Source organism: Lonchura striata, chromosome 1 (assembly GCF_046129695.1).
Source record: "Lonchura striata isolate bLonStr1 chromosome 1, bLonStr1.mat, whole genome shotgun sequence".
In the NCBI taxonomy this organism is placed as follows: Eukaryota; Metazoa; Chordata; class Aves; order Passeriformes; family Estrildidae; genus Lonchura; species Lonchura striata.
This window is the reverse complement of record NC_134603.1, coordinates 41,180,765-41,207,705: the sequence shown is the minus strand read 5'-3', so window position 1 is coordinate 41,207,705 and position 26,941 is coordinate 41,180,765. Positions and strand designations below refer to the sequence as shown.

Sequence of the window (26,941 nt, the reverse complement as noted above, 5' to 3'; positions counted from 1 at the left end):
CTGGAGCAGAAAAACTGCCACTGCATTAAATGGCATAAAAATATGTTACAGAATCACAGAATTCTTATGTGTTCTCAGCTGAGAACTTTTCCCACTGGGCACTTTCCCTGAATATTAAAATATCTTACTCAGAGATTAGATCCTGAGCAGCTGGGAAGCTTAGCAGAATTAACTGCTTATATTGATCTAAAACATTACTTCAAATACAAATTTTTCCAGGAATTTATTTTTTGTCATATTGAAGTTGATAACATTTGGAAATGAACAAATAGGAGTAGGTTTGTAGAGTACTATTTATTCAAATATAGAATTAGAATTCGATTTCAAACTCTTTAGGACCACTTTTTATTCATTTTTCATGAGCATTTATATTCTGGTGCTTGATTAGTGTGACTATTCATGGAAACTAAGTATTAAGGTCATATTTGCCAACAGCAAATTTTATATTGAATATGTAAATGTGAAATTTGCTACTAGCTGTGTGTTTGACCTGAACCTTGCAATGGGATTAGTGTGAGCAAACTCTTGTTCTGGGAATGATCTTTCTTTTTTCCTCCAGACTCAGACTTTAAATCCAAGTTATTTTCTAGTTTCTGTCATGGTTTACTAGAAAAAAAAACATTTCCACTTTTTACTTTGTTTTGATTTTTACCCTTTCTTAAAAAAAAAAAAAAAGTTTAAAAAGCAACACTTCTGTATGAAGCTTTTTTTTTTTAGTATAATGTGTTCTAGCAAAAGAAAAATACATATCCATTTATATGAGGTTTTCTAGTGCTCTTCATTCCAATTGTAACTGGGTAAGTCTAGAAATCATGCAGAAAAAATGGAAAATTGTTCTTTATTATGTAAATATTTATTATTTTTCTTTATGTAACAGTAATGTCTTTAGCTTTTTGCTATATTTTGTATTTTATGTGACTTTTGTATAGGGAGTGGAGAGTCATAAGTACTAGGTCATTCTTCTAAGGTTTTCCTGGGTAATTGCTGACATGGCTTTTGTTTTTGAGAGATGATATACAAGGTTTTTATTCTATTCAGCTCATGATTATGTGCTGGATTATGTTGTGTTCTCTTACACTGTTGGATAGATCATGCATTATGCACTCTATTTTTTTCTAGAATACTCATTGCATTATCATGCATTGTATGCTGTAACACTTGCAGTTCACAAGCCAAATCTTAGTATTCTACATAACAGATACTGATATTATTACCTGTTGTGCTGGTTTTCACATTTCATTTATTAGTAATTTAATGACTGAATCTCTGACCTGTATACAGCACAGAGTTTATTTGTTTGGGGCAGCTTTTATGACCAGAAAGCATTATTCCCATATAGTCTGTCATTTCTTTGCATGTTGATGGATAATAATCAAAAACTGGCTTAAATAGATATTGGGGAAATCTGTAATGCAATATTTAGTTGGTGTATATTATACATACCTTAAATAATATATATTTTTTTTTAGTCCAAGAGAATGTGTTTTATTAAATTTATGTGCTTTCATTTAAAGATGATTTTATTGATCTCTTGCTATCTGAAACTCTTATTAGAGAATAGCACCACCAAGAATTGGTTGGTACCCTACAAATAATTAGTAAATTACAGTTCTGGCTTATGTTCAACACTTTATATTATATTTATATTAAAAAATCCACTAAAATGATACTATTTGTATGAGTAATAAAGATTGATTTCACAAGGGTTTTGTGCAGGTATGATGAGTAGGAAGAATTTCTGCATATTGTCTAAGTATTAAAATATGACCTGCTTAAAAGAAAAAAATCTTTGAATTTTTATGTCGTATCTTTGAGGGTAAATGTGCAAAGCCTCTGGAGTCTGCTTAAAACGTGTTGCAGGTTCTACAGATGTTGACAACTTTTCCTGAATATTCTCCATAATTAACCGAAAGGGAAAAAAAGCCCCAAACAACATTGTCAGCATAGACTTCCATCATGGTTGCTTTCCAATTATTATGAAGTCCAAAAAACTTGTGTCTTAATTAAGAAATCCTCTGTAGATTGATGGGAAAGCCAGTCATTCATCTGGCTGTGTACACCACTGCCCACATGATGCTGTGCAAGCCTGTGGAAAGCTGTGTAGAAGTCAGCAGGTGCTGTTGCGACACCGGTGTAAATGCTTCTCCCATTTTTGTAGGAGTTTTTTTTGCTTAAGTGGTTCACACATTTCTCCCAAAGAAGCTTTAGTCAACAGCTGTTTTTGACAATGTCGATTCAATTGATCCCAAACAAAATCTGGCTTCTGTGTAAATTTCTGAGCTCTGCTTACTGATGTATATACAGTTGTAATGAAAGTGTGTTGTATGTGAAGATGAGACATACATGTAAATCAAACGAGTTGAAACCAGAATTAGGTTTGTGGATTTAGAACATTTGGTGGGGTTGAGCAGGTTGCCTAAATAGAAGTGAGGATTTTGTAAGTGTCATGAAGTTATAATACACAGTTAGAATCACACATCACACAGAATCACTAGGTGGGAAGAGACCTTGAAAATGACTGAGTCCAACCCAGCCCTAACACTTCAACCAAACCATGGCACTGAGTGCCACATACAGTCTTTTTTTGGACACATCCAGGGCTGGTGACCCCACCACCTCCCTGGGCATACCATTCCAATACTTTATCGCTCTTTTTGTAAGAAAGTTTTTTCCTGGTATCCAACCAATATTCCCCTGAAGATATTCAGCTTAAGATTGTGTCCTCTGGTTCTGGCAGTTGCTTCCTGGAGAAAGAGACCAACCCTTACCTGACTGCAACCACGTTTCAGGGAGTTGTAGAGAGTGATAAGGTCACCTTTGAGTCTCCTTTTCTCCAGGAGAAACACCCCCAGATCTCTCAGTTCTTCCTCACAGGGTTTGTGTTCCAAGCTCCTCACCAGCCTCGTTGCCTCCTCTGGATGCGCTCCAGCGTCTCAATGTCCTTCCCAAACTGAGGGCCCAGAACTGGACACAGCACTCAAGGTGTGGCCTCACCAGAGCCAAGTACAGAGTTAGAGTGACCTTGTTGGTCCTGCTGCTGGCCACACTATTCTTTCTACAGGCTTTAAATATCTTAAAGTTTTTTATTGTCCAAAAGTATTCAAGTTTCCTATTTCATATGAAAAAAATGTAAATTACATGCTCCTTAATTTCAAGCACACTGGGAAAAATTCTATTGGTGTTTCTGTCATTTTCAGTGTTTTTAAGAGATTTACCTTGTTCCTCTTGGCTAGTTATTTTGGAAGCCATTACATATCTAATTCAAAAATATGTGTTCATGAATTAGCTTCGACAGAAAGTGCCCAGCAGCCAAATACATAATCACATTTAAAAAGTGAAACATCTGTGAGTGTTTAAAGTGGAGAACTCTGTAAAACCGTGGAACTACAAAGTTCATTTACTGTAGTTGAATAATGCTGGAGAAGTAGAGCCATTCATGGAGTAGATAATGTGAAAACAAAGATAGGCAATTCTGAACTCTGGCATGTACTCACTACAAATAGATACACCAAAAAAACTCATAAAGCTTGGAAACAGTTTGGCTTGAAGTCTTCTAGTTCTTTGGTTTTGGGTTTTTTTGTGTGTTTTCATAGGTATTTTCTTGTCCTGAATAGCTGCCTATCATGTAGAGCTGAATGGCTATTAAATGCATCTTTGTGTATTTCTTCTATGGATCACAGTCCCATACAAGTAGTAGTCCATAGGTTGAGAATCATTAACAGGACCCATTGTTTGATATTAAAATTAAAATTTGCATTAGAATCAACCACCAGTTAGGATGATTCAAAGAATATACTGGCAATCATGGTAAATAGTTTATTATAGTTGGAATCTATTTAAGTTGTTAGTTTTTGTATTTCAGAATATGGTATGAAAAATTTCAGTTCAAGGACCCATGATGTCCCATATGACCTATGAGTCATGGTCTCCAGGGTGTGTTCTCAGTTTTGGAAGACAAAGCATTTTTTAATTCTTTGCATTTCAAAGTTTGTGTATTGTAGTAATGGCCTTCTAATTATTTAATATGAACTACAATGACCAGTGCATGCAGCTTTTAGTGAAACAGAATTCAAAATTAGGGTACATGACTTAAGAATGCCAATTAGGCACTTATAGCAGTATTTTTATGTGTGATATTATTGATACTAAGATTAAGGGAAGAAAAAAAGGAAAATGCTGCAGAATATTCTTTTAATTTTTTTTTTTTTTTTCATTGATACCTTTTGTTAAGGCACTACTGTATTACTTCTCAAAGCATAAACATGCAGCTAAGCAATAATTAGTTGCAGCATACTACTATTCTGATTGAAAGAGTGTCATGGTTTGACACTGGCACAATGCCAGTGCCCCCATGAAAATGTGATCCCTACCTTGAATGCTGTGAAGTGGAATCTAGAATAGAGCAAAGCAGACCCAAGCTTAATAACAGGAAAAAAACTTTATTAAACTACTACTACAAAAGAAAAGAGAAAACTAAAGAAGGGGAAAAAAAAAAAACACACAAAGATCCAAATGAAAACCTTGCAAAACATTCTTCCCCCCACCACCCAACTCCAACAAACCACAGCGAGACACAATCTGGACCCCAATCAGGTTTCCACCCTTCAAACAACCGATACTCAGTCCATCGAGGGAACAGAGTCTCTCCTGTGCCACAGACCCCCCAAGAAACACAGCTCCACATCCTGTGTTTCCATGTCACACATGGCACCGCCTGGAGAAAAAAGTTTGCCATGGTGACCCTTCTCCTTTCCATGCACAGTGCTGTCACCACAATGCATGGATGGACAGACTGCCTTTAGGATTTTTTCCTTTCAAGGATGCCCTGCCAAGAGGGGAGAAAACAACAGTTCAGTTTTTCATTGTTTGGGACCACAGTCCCCCCCATTTTCCCCTGGGGCCGAGGGCTCAAGAACAGAGATCTTCTTCTCTTCTTTTTCCTTTCCAGGGCAAGGGGGCGCCACCACAACCCCCCTAACCTTTTCTCTGTCCACTGCAATTTTGTCTTTCTCCCAGCTGAAGCAGATCTCTTGACTCACTGGCATCCTCCCAAAACACAGTCCCTCTTGAAGGAGAAGATTTGGTTCAGGTTGTGGCTAACACGGAAAAGTCCAGCCAAAAGCCACTCCTTGTCCCCCTCCCATCTAGAATTCCTCCTTCCAACATCCCATCCCAGGGTCCAAGGTGTCCCTCTTCCTCTCTTTCAAACCGAGGAGGGGAAAGGAAAATTCACAAAGCTTTCATTTCTCAAGGAAGGGTTAAAAGTCCGAACTCCCAGGATGGCTCGATGCTCGGACATCCAGCAACTCCCACACAACTGGGCACCTTGCAGCAGCTCCCCCCGCTCCTCCTTCCTTGCGGCTTTCTCTCTCCCTCTCGGGAGAGGAACTCTGGGGGGGGGAAATGGAGACATCCCAGATTTCTTCCACCCTTCCATCTGCAGGGACCAGCCCGGTTCCAGTCCTTTCACCACCCTTGGGGCTTTCAGCCTACCTTTCTCAGGCCATGGGCTTCCCCTCCCCTACCCAGCTCGTGGCTGGGCAGGGGAGGTTTGCACTGCACGCTGACCGGAACCAAAGAGAGCGAGTTCCCCTGGGAATTCTGCTTTCAACCCCTCTGTGTTCTCAGAGGCGTGTCTACTTTCAATTGGTCAATATCTAAATTGACCTCTTCCTTCCGGAAAAATTCTCTTTCCATGTCAAACCACGACAAAGAGCAATAAACATTTTTGTGTTTATTGGGAACATATGAAAGGTTAAAGAGTTTCAGAAAGCTGTTGTCACACCTTTTAGACAAACTTGGAAGCGCTCCATTCCACAAGTGTTAGACTTAAAAGTTTGAAACCATATTCTTTTTGTGCATTGAAGAAAGAACAGGCAGGAATCTATGTCCTCTGGGTGATCTATATTTGATCTTCTATTACCTGGTGGATGTTTTTTTATTTTATAGGTTAATTATGTTTTCTATAAATTTTTATTAATCTCTTTCTTCTACTTCCTCATTACACTTATTCATATTGCTTACATCTGATTATTTTAGTTATTCCTGTGAAGGAAATTCTGTACATGTCTCTCAGTGTTACTTAATATAAGCAGCCTACTTGGCATGTAGGCTTGAAAGAAGATAAAATCTTTTTTTAAAGGAGGATTACTTAGTTTTCTATAATGCTCTATACAACGGTCTTGAGGTTGCATGTTACATGTTGCATGTTGCATGTTCTGGTACTTCTGTGACTAAGGCCCATGAGTCTGTGAAAACAGGTAGAGCAAGGATCAATGAAGGAAGCCTGAATATATCTATATGACTGGTATGATGCTGTACGTCTGAGAAACCACCTAATGGTCTAGCTAAAACATGTGCTGTCACCTGGGATCAAGAGTAATTTTCCTTCTAAGTGCCCAGTCTGGTGGGACTTGTCAAAAGGCATCAAACCCTGAATCTCTGTGTACGTTACTCTGAAATGATCTTTGGTGTAGTGCTTTAGTAGCTGGAACATTCAGTAAGCAAGCACTGCTTCAATTCCATTGCTGTGTTATCTCGTAGGTCCATAAACATCTATGTGCACTTTTCAGAATAAGTCTTTAGTGGTGGGTACTGGAGGGTGACTTTCCTACCTGTAAATTCCTATGTTACTGCATCCCCCTACACTTTTTCAAAACAGTGCTAGTAGCAGGTTACAAGCAGAAGAGAGCTCAGAATAGAAGGGTGTGCCTGTGTTCTTGGGAAGTGCACCATTCTGCCCTGCAGTTCCTGACCCCTTGTTTGAGATAGCCCCCAGTTCTAGTGTGCAGCCCTTTGAGTTCATGTCTATATATCTAACATGGCTTTTGGAGTCAGACAGCAAAAATTTAAAATGTACAATTGTGATAGTGTCAAACTATAGTCTGAATTATACTTTTAGTTGTGCAATCTGGGTAGGAACTTCTGTCATAAAATAGTGCTCTAGTTTCTCTCTCTATATTAGAAAGAGACATTTTCTGAAGGAAAAAAGCTTTGATATCTCTTGATATTATATTTCTTGATTAACTTGAATTATTGGAAAATACTGTGATAAATAATAGATCATAAGAATTAAAAACTCACTATGCACTGATGTGTTACTAATAATTCTGTATTAACTACATGGCACTTTAACTAAATAAAGCGGTTGACTTTTAAAATAAACACAAATTCAAGACAATTGTGTGCATGAAGCCTTGTAGCTTTTGACCTTTGTGTGATTGTGTTAAAATTTGTGTTTTGTTATCTGGTGATGGAATTGATACTTGTGTGTTGTGATGTCTCCTACCTTTTCTTTTTTTTTGTTTTCCCAATGTGTATAGTTCAAGGTAATCACCAATAAATTTAATTTTTTTTTAAAAACTGAAAAGTGAAATTTGCTTCAATTCAAGAGAACATAGACTTTGGGATCTAAATAAGTGTTCTGTTTTAAATCCTTACCACTTTATTGGTGGGTAAATTTCACTGGTAATTTGAGGGGGAATTTACAGTCTTATTCAGGAAAGAATACTTACTGAAGTCAGAGGGACTTCATGCTTCATTGCTTTCCTGAATATATTGAGAGAGACTTCAGCATATGCTCAAATGTTTTCTTGAACTGAGAATGTAAAAGGGTTTATAAAATTAAAAGGCAGTATAATTGTAGACATTATTAAAAATTCAGATTAGCGTTGTTACAATGTAGATATTTTCTTCAGCAATACCACACATCACCATAAAATTTGCTTTTTCAAATAGACCTCTTAACATTCATTACAGTAATTGTATAGAAATATAGTCCCTGTTGCTCCAGAAACACTGACTCTTTTAATGTCACTATTTCACACAGCTACTGGCTCAGATATGCACAACTGGGTTTTTTGCCTATCTCACTTCATTCATGAACAACCTAACTTTATGTAGGGCTATTTATGGTAGAAGTAAATTAATTCTTGGCCCCACTGGTATTAAGGCTATACTTTGCATAAGGAAGTTTATTGACAATATTTAAAGTTTCTGTTTGTGCAGTTCTTTCCACATGAACTCATTCTGAATTAAATATATGTATATATATATATATATATATATATATATATATATATATATATATATATACATGTGATTTTTAAAACAGCAGCATGAATTTAATATAGCCATAATGTTGATGAGGAGATGTTGAGATTTTTCAGTGTAATGACTTCTTCCTGTTACATGGATGCCCAACAAATGGATAGCTGGTACTACTCAGTAGCTGAAATTAAAACATAAAGCTAAATAAAGTAGTAGCAGCAGTACTAAATATCTTTTCATCATTTAATCCATACAATTTCTATGTCAACATATCAAGTGCTACTATTATTCATTTCTAACTAGAAAAATTAAAACTCGACATAGGTAAATTAATATGCCTAAAATCTGAGGCTTCATAGAATATCTCAACAATATTAACAAAAAAACTGTATCTTGACTAGTCTCAAATAGACTATCTTGAATATAGCCTCTGAAAATAAAACAGATCATTACCTTTTAATGATACAAGCAATAAGCAAATCCTTTTAGTGATGTCTGATTATGCATTTTCTATGATTTAGGACACATTGCTTTAGAAATTGCCAGATCTCTTCTGAAGGGATTTTCTCTATGGCATACAATGGGAATATATAACCTAGTGAGAAACTGGGCATGTTAGGTCTACTACCGAGTTAAATTTTTGTTATACAAATATGCCTTGGATTTAGCTCTGGGAATTTTTATCACCTTTGCCAAACTCTTGATATATGATAAAAATCATCTTAGGAGATTACTACATTGTTGATTTGAAATTTTTGAAAACATGCTTTTATATTTAATCAAAATTAGTATTCCCTCAAAACCAAGTTTCTTCTTCACTTTGTCCAGGTTGGATCTAGTTACATCTTTTTGTGTACTAGGGAAAGTCATAGAATCATAGAATATGTTGAGTTCAAAGTGACCCATCAAGAACATCAAGTCCAAGAATCATAACTTGTGCCTCAGGGTGTTGTCCTAACATTTCTCAAACTCTGTCAGGCTTGGTGCTGTTACCACTTCCCTGGGGAAGCCAGTGTTCAGCTACTGTCTGGGTGCAAAATCTTTTAGTGACAGCCAAACTAAACCTCTCCTGACTCAGTTTCATGCTGTTTCCTCGAGTCCTGTCACTGATCCTGGGAGTGAAGAGATTGGTACTTGCTCTGCTTCTCTTCTTCCTGTCCTGAGGGTGTTGAAGACCATAGTGAGTTCTCCCCTCAGTCTCCTCGCTTTCAGGCTGAACATACCAAGTGACCTCGTAAGGTTTCACCTCCAGACCCTTCACCATCCTCATGGCTCTCTTTTAGACACTCTCTAATAGCTTGATGTCTTTTTAAATATTGGGATGCCCTACATTACCCCCAGCACTCAAGGTGAGGCTGCCCCAGTGCAGAGCAGAGCAGAACAGGACAATCTCCTCCTTGTCCAGCTGGAGATGCTGTGCCCAGGAGACATGGTTGGCCCTTCTGGCTGCCAGGGCACTGTTGACTCATATTCCACTTGCCATCAACCAGGATTGCAGAATGTTTAAATATTTTTATTTTATGAAAATTTAGAGGTGGCTTATTTATTAGCAGTAGTGAACTGAACATCTCTTTACTTATATAGCTATATTTCAGTAATATTGACTTTTGTTAACCATTTATACACAGTGGGAATGAGGCCCTAATTTAAATTCAGTACTGATATGTTATTTGTGGCTAGCATTATCTTTAGTAATTTGATTTTTCATTTCATATGTAAATTAAAGACAAAGAATGTAAAATAACAGTAAAGCTTTCAACTGAAAGCTAGAAAAAGACAATAAAGTAATTAAAATTCTCATTTACTTCACCTAACCTTATTTCCTCGAATGGCTTTGTTAATGACTAGAAAGTAAGCAAAATGGAATTGATAACTCATCTGCTCTTTGTTGTAATCATTACCTAGTAATTTTCTCTTTTAATCCTTTATCTTTCTTTAGTCTTTATTCTGCATGTCAAAATCTAGTCACTTTCTGGATTATATGCTTCATACACTCCAAAATACAGTTCACTGAATAAGTATTGCTGATTTAAACTGAAATGTGTTCCATCTTAAAGTTTTCATCCTATGAGATAAAGAGTTGTGAGGGGGAGAGAGGTTAGAGGAAAAAGTCACAGTAGGCTACTTATGGCCCCTTGCAGGCCTTACAAAGCAATATATTATCAAGTGAAGTCATTTAGACTCTGGGAAGAATGATTTAGGGCAGTTACTGTCTCAGCTTCTTTCACAGATAATATCCACTTATTCTTATCTTAAAAGGTGACTTTATAAATTAAAGGAAGTAATGCTGTAACTTCTTTACTTATTTATTCTCTCTTCCTGAGTAAAAAGAAATACCTTTTTTTAACAGCAGAGAGAGTAGCTGTATTTTCCTGCAGTATTTTCCTGCACTTTGTCTAGCCACATCTGTCGAAACAATGCAGAGTACACACCTGTAAGTTTCTGCTTTGGCTCTGACTACTGTGAACTGTGTGACTGCTACATAAGAGAGGAAAATAATGAGGATATAGGATGGTATATCTGGTTGAATTCAGCACTTCAGAGTCTTGGTCTACTTTTCTGCACATTACAAGTCATCTTTCTAAGAAATAATTGCTGCTTACAAATTTTAAGATAGAAAATGCATCAGAACTGGGAACTGCTACTCAAAGAGACTCATGTCTCAACCTAAATAATTCTATGATTCTGTGTTACAGATGAAGTTTTTGGCATGCAGTCTGTTGTGATGTTTCTGTGTTTATTAGCACATATACATATAAATACATATTAAACTTCAAAATGTGTGTTGGCAACCACTGTGCTATTTTAAACAATGAAGACCCTAAAAGTTCAGTTACTGAATCAAATATTTTGTCATGATATTGTTAGTCCTCTGTGGCAAGCAGCATGGAGTAGGCAATACTGTGTTTCAAGGCAAAGTTGACATTTTTTCCTGAAGAATTGCTTTAAGTTTACAGCATAATGCAGTGGTTCCATGTGAAAGCATCCCAATGTATAGTTATACGCATGCATGTAAATAAATCTGTTGAGTAGATTATTGACAAGCATAATTAAAGAATAGCAGTACTTCATATATTATTTACGAGGCTTTCTCACAAGCAGCAGTATGACAGAAGGGTTACTTGTATGTTAACCAGCTACACAGGAGAAAGGGAGCAGATATGTTCTAGTTTAAAATAATTCCCTTAATGTCTCACTGTGTAGCAGCTCTCTCTCACAGCAGCTCTCAGCTGCCTGTGAGCTGGCTGTCTGCACAGTATGAACACAGTCACTCAAAGAAAGGCATGGTGCAATCTTCTGTCATTGTACATCCAAATTAAATCAGCCCTTGAAGAATTTTGAAGTTATAGAGCCAGAACAGGAAATGGTTGTTCTCTGAAACAGATCTGGTTCTTTTTGGCTCTCGTAAGCCAGTTCAAACTTCCAACTCAGCTATTTAGTACAGCATTTGGCTTAGTTGCTTTCATGCTTCCTTACTGCTAGTCTTGGGAAGTGCCTGGAGTCCCTCACTCTACTGAATGTTTGGGGTGTCTACAGCTGTACCCCACAAAAGCTAAAGATGAGCAGAAGCCAAAGGGGTAACTAGTGGGAAGGTACAGGAAGGCTGAGTATTCCCAGCTGGATAGGTGCTTTGCACATTCTGTGTCCAAAATTCAAGCTGCCCTTTGGCAAAACCCAAGCTTGTACTTATCTAAGATTTAAGGCTTAAAATAGTTTCTTTTCCTCTGTGTCTGTGGTGAAGATTACGTCTCTCATCCATGCTGGAGTGCCTCAGCTAAATTTAACTCTGAGTGTTAGAAGGACTTGCTCATAGGATTATGGTACAGCTGTGAAAACTACTGCTGTTGTTTTAGTTGAGGATTTATAAGAGGAGAAAATATATATGCAAAGAGAAAATATGTATTTATTTTTTTAAATACATACATGTATGGGGGGATGATTCCAGACCTGAAAGAAGGAGTTACATAGCTGAATATGTATGGATGAATATAATATGAATATTCAAGGAGCAAGTTCTGCAATAGCACAGGTCAAAGCCAGTACTAAAACAGGACAGTAATGCCTCCCTCACCCAATTCACTGTATCTGTATGTGTGGTGAGAAACACGATAGACAAGCACATAGCAAGCTTCACATCTTGCTTTCTTGTCAAACAAATTTAATTGCAATAAACTGCTAATCAGTTATATTCTAGTATAGGAGAGCTGTGTGGTGTTGCTGACATTTGCTAATGCATTTTGGTGATAAATTTATTTCAAGGTGTCTGTCTTTATTTCTTTTCCAGGTACAAGTCCTTCGCAATGCAGGGGAAGAAGTGACCCTAACTGTGTCCTTTCTGAAAAGAGCACCTGCTTTTCTCAAACTGCCGCTGAATGAAGATTGTGCATGTAAGCCTTTATTACATGACCAAAGAACCTTCAATTCCATACCCATGAACACCTGCAGCTTCTGAAACTACTGTGCATTGGGGGTGATTGACAGCAGCTTTTACAATCAGCATTGCTGTCTAAATATGAGTTGCTCCTATTGCCAGAGCTTGTGTTAACATTGACCTCAAGAGAAAAATCGCTATCTACGGTTGAAAAACAGATAACCAAGCATTTGGCTGGTGTGAATCAATAAAGTTGTGAGTAAAACAGTAGAATTATATTAGTTTGCAATAGCTCATATCCTGGTGCAGAGTATTTAAAATTAATTTTTTGGGCAGTATCAGCTAGTATTTAGTCCCAGGGAGTTTTTTCTTGTAAATGTGAAAATGAGATTGTGTGTATATATTTAGAGGATTTTGTTGTTTAAAATTCAGAAGCTTGGGTGGAGATGTCTACCTAAGAATAAATTACTCTGGAATTAAAAGTATTTTCTTTTAGTCCAAACTGAGTTTTAGAGAACTTGCCCCATGAGAGTCATATGGAGACAGCTGTCTTCCTTTAATTATATTAAATTGTAAGTGTGGATGCATAATTATAGACAATTGCAGCATATCTAAGCATATTTATATATCAGCCTGTGCCTTTTGCCACCTCTGCTTTCGTTCTGCTTTTTTCTCCCTAAGAGAGTGAACTAAATTGCTCAATTTTAAAGCAACGAAAAAATAAATATTTTATTTTAATACTTATAGCCCTTGATTTTAAATCAGCAGGAATTAAATAATCAAAATAATGAAATAGCATTTTATACAAACATTTTATGGAATATTTTCTTTTTCTTTTGCTTATGTATTAAATTTAAACTAAACAAGGAAAAAAACAGAACACTCTATTCTTAAATAAAAATATATCCCAGTACCTTTGTCTCTTTTAGGAGAGGCTGTGGCACCACAGAGTAGCCTTAGTGATGCACAGGAATGTGTATTTTCATGGATCCTCTCATGTCACTTTTGAGGTGTAGCTCTCTAGTTTCCTAAACTATTACAAGAACATTTAGAACTGTTAACTCCACTGAGACTAACAAGAGTTATCTGACAAATTCCTTCAAGTAAAAACCAACAGAGAAAGTACACATTTCCCTTTTACTGTCAAATTTTAAAGAAACATTGGGGTTTTTTTTCGTTACCAAGAGAGCATTAATTTTTTTTAATCAAAGCACCAGGAAATGTTTTCTTGAGCCTCCATATAGTTTACAAAGGCAATCCACTCAAGCCAGAGAACCAATACTGGCTAAATGGAGAAAGTAAATTAATGTTATATATGATAGAAGTTATTTGGGTTTGGGGAGAATGCATACATACATATGCAAATTTGAATTATGTTGTCACAAATTAAAGGAGAGTTTTCATGTGAATTTGTATTTGTATTAGGTGCTCCCAGTGACCAAAGCAGTGGCACATCCTCTCCTCTGTGTGACAGTGGTTTGCATCTCAACTACCACCCCAACAACACGGTAAGAGCTTGATGGAATCACACAAGAGAATAATTATAGTATAATAGCTAAGTGGAAGTACTAATAAAGGAAAAACGAGTAGCCAGAAATTATGGGAAGGAATGTGACAAATTATTACAGCTGAGATTGTGTCTGGATGCATGTGATTACTGTTTACTTGGGCAGTATGGATTTTGCTAAAGATTTTCCTTCTGCATTTTTTTCTCTGCACAGGAATTAAAATTCTTAAAGTGAAAATATACCTATTTATAAAAAATAAGAAAAGTTTTTGATAGTATTTTCCATTACTTATATTGTATGCATTAACTAAAACTCTTGGCAAAAGATGATTAGTTGTATGTTTTTCCCTATTTTTGAGGTGAAAGTGTTTACTTCTGGTAATGTGTACTTAAAACCATAACTGAAGTGGGATAACATGCAGCAGAGTGTCTCTGGGATAAAATGCTACAGATGTCTGTTCAGATATTTACTAAAAGATGCCTTTGAAGTGCAACAAGGGACTTTAAAATTTTTTCTTAGCTAGAAAATGCAAAATTTTCTTTATTTTAAATAGTTCTAAAGGTTCTTTTGATGAGTATTTGGCTTTGTGATAGATTAAAATAGAAAAAGCACAGAAAAAATAAACCAGTATAGATCATAATTTTAAATGTTTTAAAACCTGATATGTAAGCCATACTGAGCAGCTATTTCCAGTTTCCATCTTGTTTTATTGCACTTTCATATTTTTCTATTAAAATTTTAAATAGCAGCCCACAGATTTAAATATCAATACCACAGATTTAAATACAGTTATAATTTGGAAAACCCTTCAGAATTATGCACATTTTAGGAAGTGGAATTTATAAATAGTAACATCAATAAAATTGATATCAAATAACAATAAAAATATATGTAACTTGTGCAGCAACAGCAAAAGCAGACTTGTCTCAGGAGTCTATATAGGTATGTATATATGTATGTAAAAAGGCTATGTCAGTTGATCCAAAGGTGATTTATTCGACTAGCTGCTACAATTCTAATTTTGCTTTTATGATAAAAAGCATGCTTTCATTTGTGAATTCTTTTTTTGCAGGTGTCAAAACTGATCTAAATGAGCTGTAGTTTCCATTTGAACTGACAATAATTCACTGCAAACAATTGTTTTTCTTTCAGTTGAAATAATATAATCTAGTATAATGAGTCTATAATTCCCTAAATTAAATTTTCAAGCGAAGACCAAGATGTGATTCTGACATGTCCCCTTGTCATGGGAACAGAGTTCTTCATAAAACCAAACCTTGCTATGAATTCCTAAGTTATGTTCAACTCTTATGCCACGGCTCTTCCTTTTTTCTCAGAATATTCCCTAGGAGGAATTATGACAGCTGGATCGGTGAGCAACTGGCTCATGGTTGGACACAAAACCAACAAAAAAGTTGTAGTTAAGAGAGTGAATTTCGGCTGGTGACTGGTCACTACTGAGGTTCTGCTGTATCTTAGGCCCAGTGCTCATCAACATTTTGATTAATGATCAGCAAAGATGGTGAAGGGTCTGGAGGAGAAGCTATATGAGAAGAGGCTGAGGTCACTTGGTCTGTTCAGCCTGGAGAAGAGGGGACTGAAGGGAGACCTCATTGCAGTTACAACTTCCTTGTGAGGGGAAGAAGAGAGGTAGACACTGATCTCTTCTCTGTGGTCAGCAGTGACAGGACCCAAGGGAATGTTGCAGCTGCAAGGTTTAGGTTGGATACTAGAGAAAGGTTCTTTGCTTAGAGGATAGTTGAGCAATGGAACAGGCTCCCCAGGGAAGTGGTCAAAGCATCATCCTGACAGAGGGCAAGAAGAATTTGAAAAAACTCTCAGGAACATTGTGAGATTGTTGGAGATGTCCTGTGCGGGGACAAGAGTTGGACTTGATTATCCTTGTGGGTCCCATCCAACTCAGACATTCCATGATTCTGAGATGTACAGCCACAGTCTTGTTTCTGAATTTGTAGTCCTGTTAATTCACTTGAAGGATGCTTTTGACTCAGAACTTGGAGTAGAAAAGACTTTGGTCTTTTGTCAACAGTTCACAGAGTTATGCAGTCTAAAGTTAGGGTTAAGATTTTTCTTGTAGCCATGTCTAGGCCTACAGTTTGTACCTGAACTTTTACTGCATTTCATCTTTTCCCTAAGTTTAATCACAGGTGAAGAAAGGTTCTCAGAAACAGAAAGAAAACATTAAAAATTCAGGATGTTCAAAACAACATCCTAGGGTAATCTTCCAAGCCAATAATTTATTTATTTTTTTTGAATCTGTGGAATTTCTTACCAGAAATTCAGTGTTTTAAATAAGTGAACTACCTATGAAAGGCTTGCTGCTCAGCTAACATATTTATTGTGATATTTTGTTTCATATACATAAAAGATATATGAACATATATGAAAAAGTAAAGTTCAAAGCTTTATAATTCCATAGATCCTACACAGAATGCACCCTCTAGAAAAATAGAAGGTGCACTTAATTTTGATAACATTTATATTATAGAAGATACCAGTAAGAAAAACTATGAAATTTGAGATTAAAAATAATGTAAATCAACAGGTTTAATTTTATGTATATCATGATATACTGTCACTTGTTTTTTGGGAGAAGAGGCCACCCCCCCACCTGGCTACAGCCTAATTTCAGGTGGCTGTGGAGAGTGATAAGTTCTCCCTGAGCCTTCCTTTCTCCAGGCTAAACAACCTCAGCTCCCCCAGCTGCTTCTCACAGGACTTGTCTCCAGACCCTTTCCCAGCCATGTTGCCCATTTCTGGACACGCTGCAGCACCTCAATGTCCTTGTTGGAGTGAGGGGCACAGAACTAAATATGGCACTCGTGGTGTGGCCTCACCAGTGCCAAATCAGGGGGACAGTCACTGCCCTGGTCCTACTGGACTATTTCTGATCAAGTCAGGATGCTGATGGCCTTTTTTGCCACCTGGGCACACACTGGCTCATGTTCAGCTGCTGTTGACCAGCACCTCAAGGTCCTTTCTCATCGTGTAGGTTTCCAGGTACTCTGCCTCCAGACTGTTATGCTGCCTGGGGTTGTAACAAAAGTGCAAGACCTGGAACTTTGTCTTGTGAATCTCATACAATTGACCTCAGTCCATTGATTCAGCCTGCAGAGCCTTCCTACCCTCCAGCAGATCAGCAGTCCTACCCAACTTGATGTCAGCTATGAACTCACGGTGCACTTCATCCCCTCTTCCAGATCATCAGTATTAAATATTAAACAGTGCCAGCCCCAACACTGAGCCCTAGACAACACCAGTCATGACTGTCCACCAAAGGGATGTATCCCCATTCACCACCACTCTCTGGCCTCTCCATCCAGCCATGTTTTTACCCAGTGTACTGTGTACCCATTGAAGCCACAAGCAGACAGTTTCTCCAGGAGACTGCTGTGCCAAAGGCTTTACTAAACTCCAGGTTAACAACATCTACAGCCTTTCCCTCATCCACTAGATTGGTCACCTGGTCGTAAGAGGAGATCAGGCTGGTCAGGCAGGAGGTGCCTTTCATAAACATGTTATTTATGGTTTATTGCATATAATTTATGTAATTTATTGCTGAGCCTGATTCCCTCGTTGTCCTGTACATGCTGTGGGATTGCACTTAGGATGATCTGTTCCATGACCTGCCACAGGTCTGGCTGACAGGCCTGTAGTTCCCCAGATCCTCCTTCTAGCCTGTCTCGTAGATGGCATCATGTTGGCCAATTTCCTGTCAGCTGAGACCTGTTAGCCAGGACTGCTGGTAAATGATGGAAAGGGATTCGCTGAGCACCTGTGCCAGCTCCCTCACTATCCTTTGGTGGGTCCCATCTGGCCACATAGGCCTGTGTATGCCTAACTTCTGCAGCAGGTCACTGACCATTTCCCCTTGGGTTATGGTGGCTTCACTCTCTCCCTATCCCTGTCTCCCAGCTCAGAGGTTTGCTACCAGGCAAATATCTGGTCTTACTATTAAAGACTGTGGTAAAGAAGATGTGGTTAAATACCTCAGCCTTTTCCTCATCTTTTGTTGCTATGAGAAGGTACTTTGAAGAACTGTGCTCTCTCATAAAAATAACATCATCATTAGCACTATTTTATAAAGCATTTTGTAAAGAAAGGTGTTGTATTTTTTGACACAGATGTTGATAATTTAACTTTTTATAAGCATTTCTCATGCAAACCTATATTCTTTAAAAATACTGATCAAATTAGACTCTGTGTTTAAATACTCATTCTTTGTAGATATCATCATAAACATGATAAAGTTCAGTTTTCATATAAGCAATGTCTTCTGTAAGTAGGTAAAATTAAAATATTCATCACTTCAGCATGTAGTTTTGACAATTTTGACAGTTTTTATTGCATGTTAAATTCCGTTCCCAATTACCGTGTTTTGAGATATCATTAGAAAAGATACGTATGTAAATGTGTACAGAGCCACAGGAAACAACTGAATTATGGTTGTATTGTGAATAATTTAGAGGTCCTATTCAGAATCTTTCCAGTGCTCACTAAAACTAATGACAAGTGATTTGGAAAAAATGGAACACTGCCAAATTAAATATAAGTCTTTGAAGTCTATCTCATTCTTTCTAAATCTGCTGACTACTTAAAATGAAGTTCAAAACTGAAAAGAACCTTTTAATGTTTTTCAGGATACATTATCATGTTCCTCATGGCCAGCATCGCCAGGACTTAGGTGGGAGAAGAGGTGGTGTGATCTTCGATTAATTCCACTTCTTCATTCACGATTTTCCCAGTACCTTCCAGGATCAGATTTGTGCAGGTAAAGAAATTCTGAAGGTTGAAACTTGATTTCTTGGTTGACAAATGCATGCCCTAGAGAATTGCCTTGTTGGAGAAATTGCATTATTAGTTCCAAGGCAGCTGACAGAGACATGAAATAGGAGCTTTCATAAAAGTCTTTTTAGGTCCACCTTGGCTCATATTCTCCTCTGACATCAGCTGGGCTGGTATGTGAGGAGATGATGGGTGATCTTTCGATTTGCCTCTAGTGCTTAGCACCTTTTGCAGTTTGAGATGAAACCTGCATCTCCATATTTAATAGATGCTAATGCTCTTGTTCTCAAAAGCTTCTTTCTAAGTAGCTTGTTTTTATGCCTTTGATTTTTGCAATACATTATGGCATTGAGCTCTGCAATGTGATTATATTTCTAAAATGCATTTCCTTCTGTTTGTGTTAAATACATCATCTGATACCTACATTGGGTGAAGTAATCTTGTTTGAGAGCAGCAAGGGCTGGCTGCCCTATGGGGACGATAAGCCAAGAGAGACAATGACGGTGAGGCCAGAGAAGGCATTGTCTGTTCATGCAGACAAATATCCTACCCCACTGCTCCACGTAGGAACAGAGGAGGCTTAGGAACAGTCTTCAGAGGAGTCCATCATGGTCCACTGGGACTCAGTTTAGGCTGGGAAGTCAGTCTGAAGGTCCAAATCTGTGGGATGCATGTCCAGGCACAGGAGTAGCTGCAACTGTACTCAGGTGAGGACCAAGAGCAAGAGCCTGAACTGATAAGCATCTTTCAGTTCTTGTCAGTTCTTGTACTTCCTTGCTTTATGTTTATAGTTACAGTAGAGACCTTTTTTTTTTTTTTTTTTTTTTTTTTTTTTTTTTTTTTTTTGTTTCTATATAGCTAAGGTTATTTTTCCCCATGTTTTACATTGGAAATTTGTCACAATCACTGGAATAGCTGTCCGAAGCTCTTAGTGAGGTTTAACTTTATTGCATCATTGCGATGAGTTGACCATGGCTGGATTCCAAGTGTCATCCAAGCCTCTCTATAACTCCCCTCCTCAACAGGATGGAGGGGAAGAAAGTAAGATGGAAGTATTCTGATGAGTCAAGATAAAGGCAGTTTAATAAAGCAAAAGCAAAGGCCACACATGGAAGCAAAAACCCCAAAATATTTGTTCTCTACTTCCCATCAGCAGGTGATGTTCAGTCACTCCCTGGGAAGTAGGGCTTGGGTACATGTAGTAGTTGCTCTGGAAGACAAGTGTAATAATTAATTAATGCCCTCCCTCCCTTCCTTTCTCCTAGCTTTCATTGCTGAGCAGATGTCATATGGTATAGAATATCCCTTTGATCAGTTTGGATCAGCTCTCCTGGCTATTTCCCCTCCCAAGATTTTGTTTCCTCAACCTGTTGGTGAGAAGGGAATGTTGGAGCAACAGCTCTGATGCTGTGCCAACACTGCATAGCACTAGCCAAAACGTTGTGTAATCAATATCTTTCTACCTAACAATACTGAGCACAACACTATGAAGGCTGCTGTGGGGAAAATAAAATTCATTCCAGAAAGACCCTAGAACATGACATTTTTTAGTTTAATATTACTCTAATAAATCAGAAGAAATTAGGAGGGAAGACAATAACATTCTGTAATGATTACTGTTTGCAAAGCAATGAAATAAAAATGAAATTAGCTGAAAGTACAAAGTCTTACAAGGCAAGTATATAAGATCATACCTGTTAAAAGTTTTAAGCATCTAGCTATTACATGGATTAATTTATCATCTGTATATATAAGAATGAAGTTCTCATACTGAAATACTCTCATGAGCTCTAGTATGTAGACATTATCTGTAGGAAAGCTGTGTTTAGGTACAGAGCAGGTTACTCCATAATTTGTTCTTCTAATGAATTCCCTGTGAATGGATTTATGAACCCCCCAGAAAGTGGGTTAAGAGAAGTCTTCTTCAATCTGTTTTTGTGGAGTTAATTTTACTGTTTCTTACTGATACTCAGTAAACATTTGAAAGTTGCACAAAAGCTGTCCACTGCCTCAGTTGCTTCTTAGGGCTGTTTCTTAGCATTACACTATCTAGGTCTGCCAGCCATTTCTCCTATTTACAGAGCTGAAATTAGTGCAGGTTAGGCAGTACCTGTTGTAGATCATTGCTGAGCTAAAGCCAGCCTGAAGCTTTTGACCAGTAATAGCAGGATCATATTTACTTGGCTGCATGAACCTCGCTCTGTTGAGTGGCTGACCCAGGGAGGAAAGGTAGAAACCAAAGGCTGCAAAAGCTTCTTGGCTGAACTGAACTGGAGCAGGATCAGGTCACCAGAGAGGCAGGAGGTGTTTTACTAAATTATGTGAAAGCCTTCAGCTCCTTATTTAACAATGAAGCGTAAAGCACCCAAAACCATAACAGTCAAATCTGAGATCTATTCTACTGTATAATTCAGATAGGGTATTGAATTGCATAGAACTACTCACATGGAATATTAGTTCATAAGCAGCTGTTCATAGACCTAGGGTTTTAAAATTCAGTCTTCTCCATCAATAAAAAATAAGCTTAAAGGTCATATTATAGAACTTGTACATAACAAAGGAAGTGTCTTAGGTAGTAATGATATACCTGATATAATTTCTAGAAAATAAAGGTATAGTAATATGAAACAAAATACCTGAACTCATACTCAAACCTTGAAAAACTACTCTGATATTTTTTTCCTTGTATCCTTCTATTCTGTCTAATATGATGAAATAAACCTTAAAAAACCTAAAAATGCAGGATCTGTATGAGAGGATTTTTCTTAAATCATAGAACCAACACTTTATGTTGCTAGCAAGATAGTTTATATGACTATTTTAAATTGCTGTAGACATTTTTAAATGTTACTCCCTCTCAGAATTTGTTATGAGAGAAAGGTAGATACTTTTATAAGAGATCAGTAGAAACATCACTATAAAAGAAAGGATATTAAAAATAATATAAGGAAGCAACATGAAATGAAAGTTAATTCATTACATTTTCCATAGTTAGTATTTACAAGGCCGTTTTCACTATGTAAAGCCTAATGACTTTTTATAATTCAGAGTTTGATAGGGAAATATATTGTTCTCACATACAATATTAAACCTCATAATCTTGTTCTAGCTTTTCCAGTGGAGTGGTTGGGACACATAAATTCTGGAGGATATTCATGGGGAATTCTAGAAGACATTCAGGTTAACCTTGCAAAGCTCATTATTTTCAAATATAGCTTTTATGTTCCAGAAGGCCCAGAACCTGAAATGTGTAGTTGAATAAGTGTTTATTAATTCTCATTTTTTTTGTGTATTATAAAGTAATTAATCTATTATTTGTTTCGTTTAATACAAAACATCTATTTAATGTATTCTGTTTTCAGGTTTGCATGGTATCATGGACTTGGGATGGTAGACGTAATCAAGAAAATACTATTACAGTAATCTAAGGTTATCTACTGCCAAGACACATTAATAAGTAATTTATTAGGCGACCATGTATCATACTGTTGATATTTGAGTAGTTTGGAGTTGATACTTGGGTAATAACATTATGGATGATTGATTCTGTACTTGCACAGATCAAATTCCTAGGACAAGTAGGAACAATCTAATACCCCAAATGCACCAGATTCACTGTGTTTGTAGTCCAAGGGAAATATGTACATGAGGACTGAATCTGGGGTTTTTCTATTTGCATTAATGTTATGCATTAATAGGTCTTTTAGATCACTGCTTTGATTTATGATATAGTATGTAGAAACAAGGCAAGTCCTGAAATTAGTGTTATTTTTCTTAAAAGAGATAATCAACAATTTTGAGCCCATGCTATGGTCTTCATTCAAGTATTTAAAAATTTATTCTGGAAAAATTTGCTATATATATTTATAGCCATCTAAAAAAAAAAAAAAAAAGGATAGAATAAAAAGATGTTAGAAACACTACCTGAAGATTCTTTTAATAAATCTTCCTCAAAACTTTACTAGAATTATTGTGAAAATGAATCTCTGAAAGAAGACTGTCTTGGTTGGTATTGTGAATTTAAAGAAAAATCACTACCCCTAGGAAAGACAATTAAATTGCTGGATTTAAATAAACCAAAGAACCCTGAAAGATCATGTTGATATAAGCCTCATTATCCTGCAGAAGCTGGATCTCATACTAGAACACTCAAAGCAAAGGCATGGCTCTAGTTCATTTCTATTGCTTCTCCTGACTGAAGAAACAGTTTGTTCTCAACATGGATGGGATGAAGACAAATACTAACCTTACATTGTGTTCAACTATAATAAAATTTTAAGAGGTAAAAGACCCCAAGCAGCTTTTAAAAATTGATATCTGTCTTCAGGTGGCAGAAGCTGTCATTGACGATGCTCAGTTTTACCCTGGAGATAACAGGCACTTTGCTTGAGCCATTCTCAAAGAGTCTGAATGATGTACTTAATCTTAACGATGAATTGATCATCAGCAGTTGGGTTTGTAGCAGAATGTCAGCAGTGGAACTTGGTATTCTCTGTATGTTCAGTAATCTCCTACTCTAGGATATGGATTATTATTGAGCTTTTTTGGTTTTGAAGACAGAGACCTGTGAGCCTTACAAGAGCTTTTAGCAAATAAAGCAATTTACTGAAGAAATTAGGTCTGTTATTGCTTTAGCATCTGAAAATTTTTCCCTTGTTCTATAATTGCTCAGTGCCTGGAAGTGGAAAATCAGTATATAATGCATGATAGATTTTTGTATATGTGCCCAGATTGGTGCTGAGGGTAGAGGCAGAGGTAGGAGTGTATTTTTGTTAATGATCAGAAGTGCAATTGGAAAAATCATTATTGCAATTTGATCAATTTTGAGTTCTCCAAGTTTTCAATCAGTAGTTTAGAAGAGAAACAGAATTCTGTAAGCGTGAGCAGCCAAAAAGGGCCTCCAGAATGTAATCCAAATGTGTTTAGACACTGTATTATAAAAATAAAACAAAGATGTTGAGAAAAAGATACTGGTATTCACTGAATTTCCCAAATTATTACCTATGGTTTCCAATGTGCTTTCCTTCTCTCTAGCCTGCTGTATTAAAGGATTAAGTCTTAGATATGAATCAGCTCTATCACTTGTTCATCTTCTGAGGTTGTATGGCCTGATGGTCAGCGTTCTGTGGAGCTGGACTATGGAATTTTTAATAGCCTTATGGAAGCTTAATATTGCCTGAATTGACCTTTTAGAGTGATTTTAATGTCAGGTATTTATAAATCAGGAAAACCAGCATTTTATCAGTGTTCACTGGCTGACCTTCATTGTCGTTGAAAAAAAAGCACTTTTACGAGTATTGTTAAGATGATATGCTAGAAAAGATAAAATTTTCTTCTGACCTGATCTGTTATGATATGTCTATAGGCAAAATGCATTCCAAGTAATTGCTGTGGATGGGGTTTGCAGTGGAATAATTCAGTGTCTCTCTGCTGAAGACTGTATTGACTGGCTACAAGCAATAGCAAGTAACATTTCCAACCTCACAAAGCACAATGTAAGTATGGATCCAAGTAAGCCAGAAGGTTTCCCAATCATATTTGATTATAACTGTCATAAAAGCCTAATGGGTTCACACACAGAATTATCTGCATATAAACAATGCTTGAGGCTGTCTGAGAGAAGTCAGCTCAAGTTTGTTGTCAAATCAGACTCTGTGAGAAACCATTGAATGGGAAAATATTCTTCCCTACAGTCATATAATTCACTTTGTTGCTATCAGAGTTATTTCCTTCATAGGAGCACCAACTAGGATTAGAAGCAAAGATGAGACACACAGGAGGAAGCCAGGTCTGATGCAGGAACACATTGAAAATACAAAAATTCTGTGCTTTCTTCATAGTTCATCTCTACAGAAGCTGGTATAACCAGATCTAAATTAGATTTTAGGTCTGTTTAGGTAGTGTTTATCATGATGGGAAAGGCAAGGTGCTTCTGTTGTGTAGATATAGATATTTGCTATCAACAATGATTTAATGCATTTATGCTTCATGCACTGCACTCTTACCATCTGAGCTTGTGGGATAGATACCACTTTTTATTGAAACAGGAATAAATGTTATGTTATGTAAAAGTTTTTTTTAAATGCTAATTTGAATTAAGAGGTCTTCTGGAACTGCCTGGGATGTATTTACATTTAAAATGAACATGTGGTTCTCCCTGTATAGAAATCTGTATGATACTTTCTGTGGTTTTCCTAAAAAACTGAGAACACATGGGGAGCTCCACTATTTTGAATTGAGTTATAACAAGGAAGCCCTTAAGGATTTAATTTATATTTCCTTAAATCTGCTTTAGCTTCCCAAATCTGTCTCTGAATTTGCTTTTGTTTCAAATATAGGGAACACATTGAAGGAAGCTGTATTTTTTTTTGAGATTTATAATGGAGATGCAAAACTGTGTTCCATCTGGCAGCAATATGTAAAAGTCATTGTATTATAAAAACATGACAGACATGAATTCATCTGCCATCTGCAAGCTTCTATGCAGTACCAGCGAACTTTATGGCTATTTATTCATACTTAAAGTGCTGTTGCTATGTAGAACCTTTCTTGTCTCACTAGGCATCCTAACAATTGAGGCTTCTGGGTATTTTTCTCTTGCCATCTTTATTTCAGTCTGCTAAAGGTTCTTGCTACTTAAATCAGTGGATTTATTTGCTTGTAACAGTAGGCAGAGGCACCAAAATTTTACAGGTGTTTTGAAACACTTCAGTTCTGATGAGACTATAATTATGGTTACTTAGCATAACTTGAATTTTGGCAACGCAGTGTTATTACATGAATTTTTTTCTTAGTACAGTTTATAATTCTACACTGGTTTCCATAAAATACAGAAAGAAGTTATCTAATGTTTTATAAGAGGTAAATAGCCTAAATTATACAGTGGTTATGCCAGTCTTTGTACTTACTTTATCCCAAAGATAGCCATGAGAGTTAGGGCTTATGATAAAAATCTATGTGTCTATTTTTAGAATTGTCCTATTTGTTCATATGACACTCACCTTCCTGTAATATACTTTTCTTTTAAATTGTCAGTTGCCAGAAAGAATTAGTTATTTGACAGCATACCTGATAAGTGAATATAAGAACACAGAGGGGGAAAAAACCCAAACTGTTGCACAGAAGAATGATTAGATGTGATTAGAGGTCCCTGTACTTATTTTCTTTACAAGATGGTTATTGACATGTGCATACTTTTGATGTTAGCATTTTTCCTATCTGAGAGAGGCATTTAGTCAGAGTCATTCTCCCTTACAGTCATCCACTGCCAAAGAAACAAAGAGAGTTAAGGAATTTTTTTAATTCTTTGGATAAATTGACCAATTTTTAGTTTCAATTAACTCCTCATTCCTATCTAGATGTTACAGGAAAAAAATTGTTTAATTGAAATACCAAGCAGTTCCTAGAAATATTTACTCACATGATGTTTCTCATATCTCTCTATCTTTTGAAAAAAAAAAAAAAAGAAATAGAATCATAAAAAAGGACTATAACAGCCAGATTGTTTATGAAAGCACTTCCTTTACCCTTATATCAAATCTGGGCTCTGTTGATTTTGGTGGGATTTCTCTTGCCTAACTTTAGATGTCTTAAAGCAGAAAATCCAGAGTGAATCTTATTATTTACTGTTGACGTCCATTTTATAATGAAATAAATTCCCTCAAGACATGTCTGTCTTTCCTTTGACTGGTAAAGGACCCTAGGGTGGTGAGTTCATATTTGATACCTAAGGAGATAGATATATATCCTGATAACCTGTCATTTGTGTCTTTGAGGGGCCAAAGTGAGTTTCTCTGAATAAATCTCCCAAAGAAATGTCTGGGTATTTTTGACCAATAAAAAAAAAAAAAAAGAAAAACTAATCTGAGTCAGAAAATCTGCATTATTTTACCTTTTCACATACAAACTGTCTGAAAAAAATTAACTGATGATTCAAACCCCAAAAATGTGCATAACAAGTCCTATGTTGCTACATGTATCTAATAGTTGTGAATATGGGCCCCTGGCTCCAAAATACCTTGTTGAACCTATAATCAATTTGTTTTTTTCTATGGATATTGTCAAAAAACTCTTCTTTCATTATCCAACATGTCCATATCTGACACAAATGTGATGTGACTGAATTGCAGGACCAGCAGTATAGCCAGTATCTACCAAGGACTTAACAGAAATGCAGAAGTAGAAGCTAAAATAAAATGCCTTGACA

General features: G+C 36.6%; 1 protein-coding gene across 7 annotated transcripts in view; it reads left to right on the top strand.

Moving 5' to 3' along the window:
- The window catches only part of SNTG1 (syntrophin gamma 1), a 314,340-nt gene that overhangs the window by 195,183 nt on the left and 92,216 nt on the right, over positions 1 to 26,941 (top strand). For all 7 annotated transcript variants that reach the window (XR_013340046.1, XM_077783688.1, XM_077783680.1 and 4 more), the window contains 4 exons: positions 12,335 to 12,437; positions 13,847 to 13,929; positions 18,591 to 18,721; positions 24,101 to 24,230. Coding sequence is in view for 6 of the 7 variants with exons in the window: in XM_077783688.1 (XP_077639814.1) it covers positions 12,335 to 12,437; positions 13,847 to 13,929; positions 18,591 to 18,721; positions 24,101 to 24,230 (447 nt within the window). In the remaining variant the exon portion in view is untranslated. The remainder of the gene's footprint in view (positions 1 to 12,334; positions 12,438 to 13,846; positions 13,930 to 18,590; positions 18,722 to 24,100; positions 24,231 to 26,941) is intronic.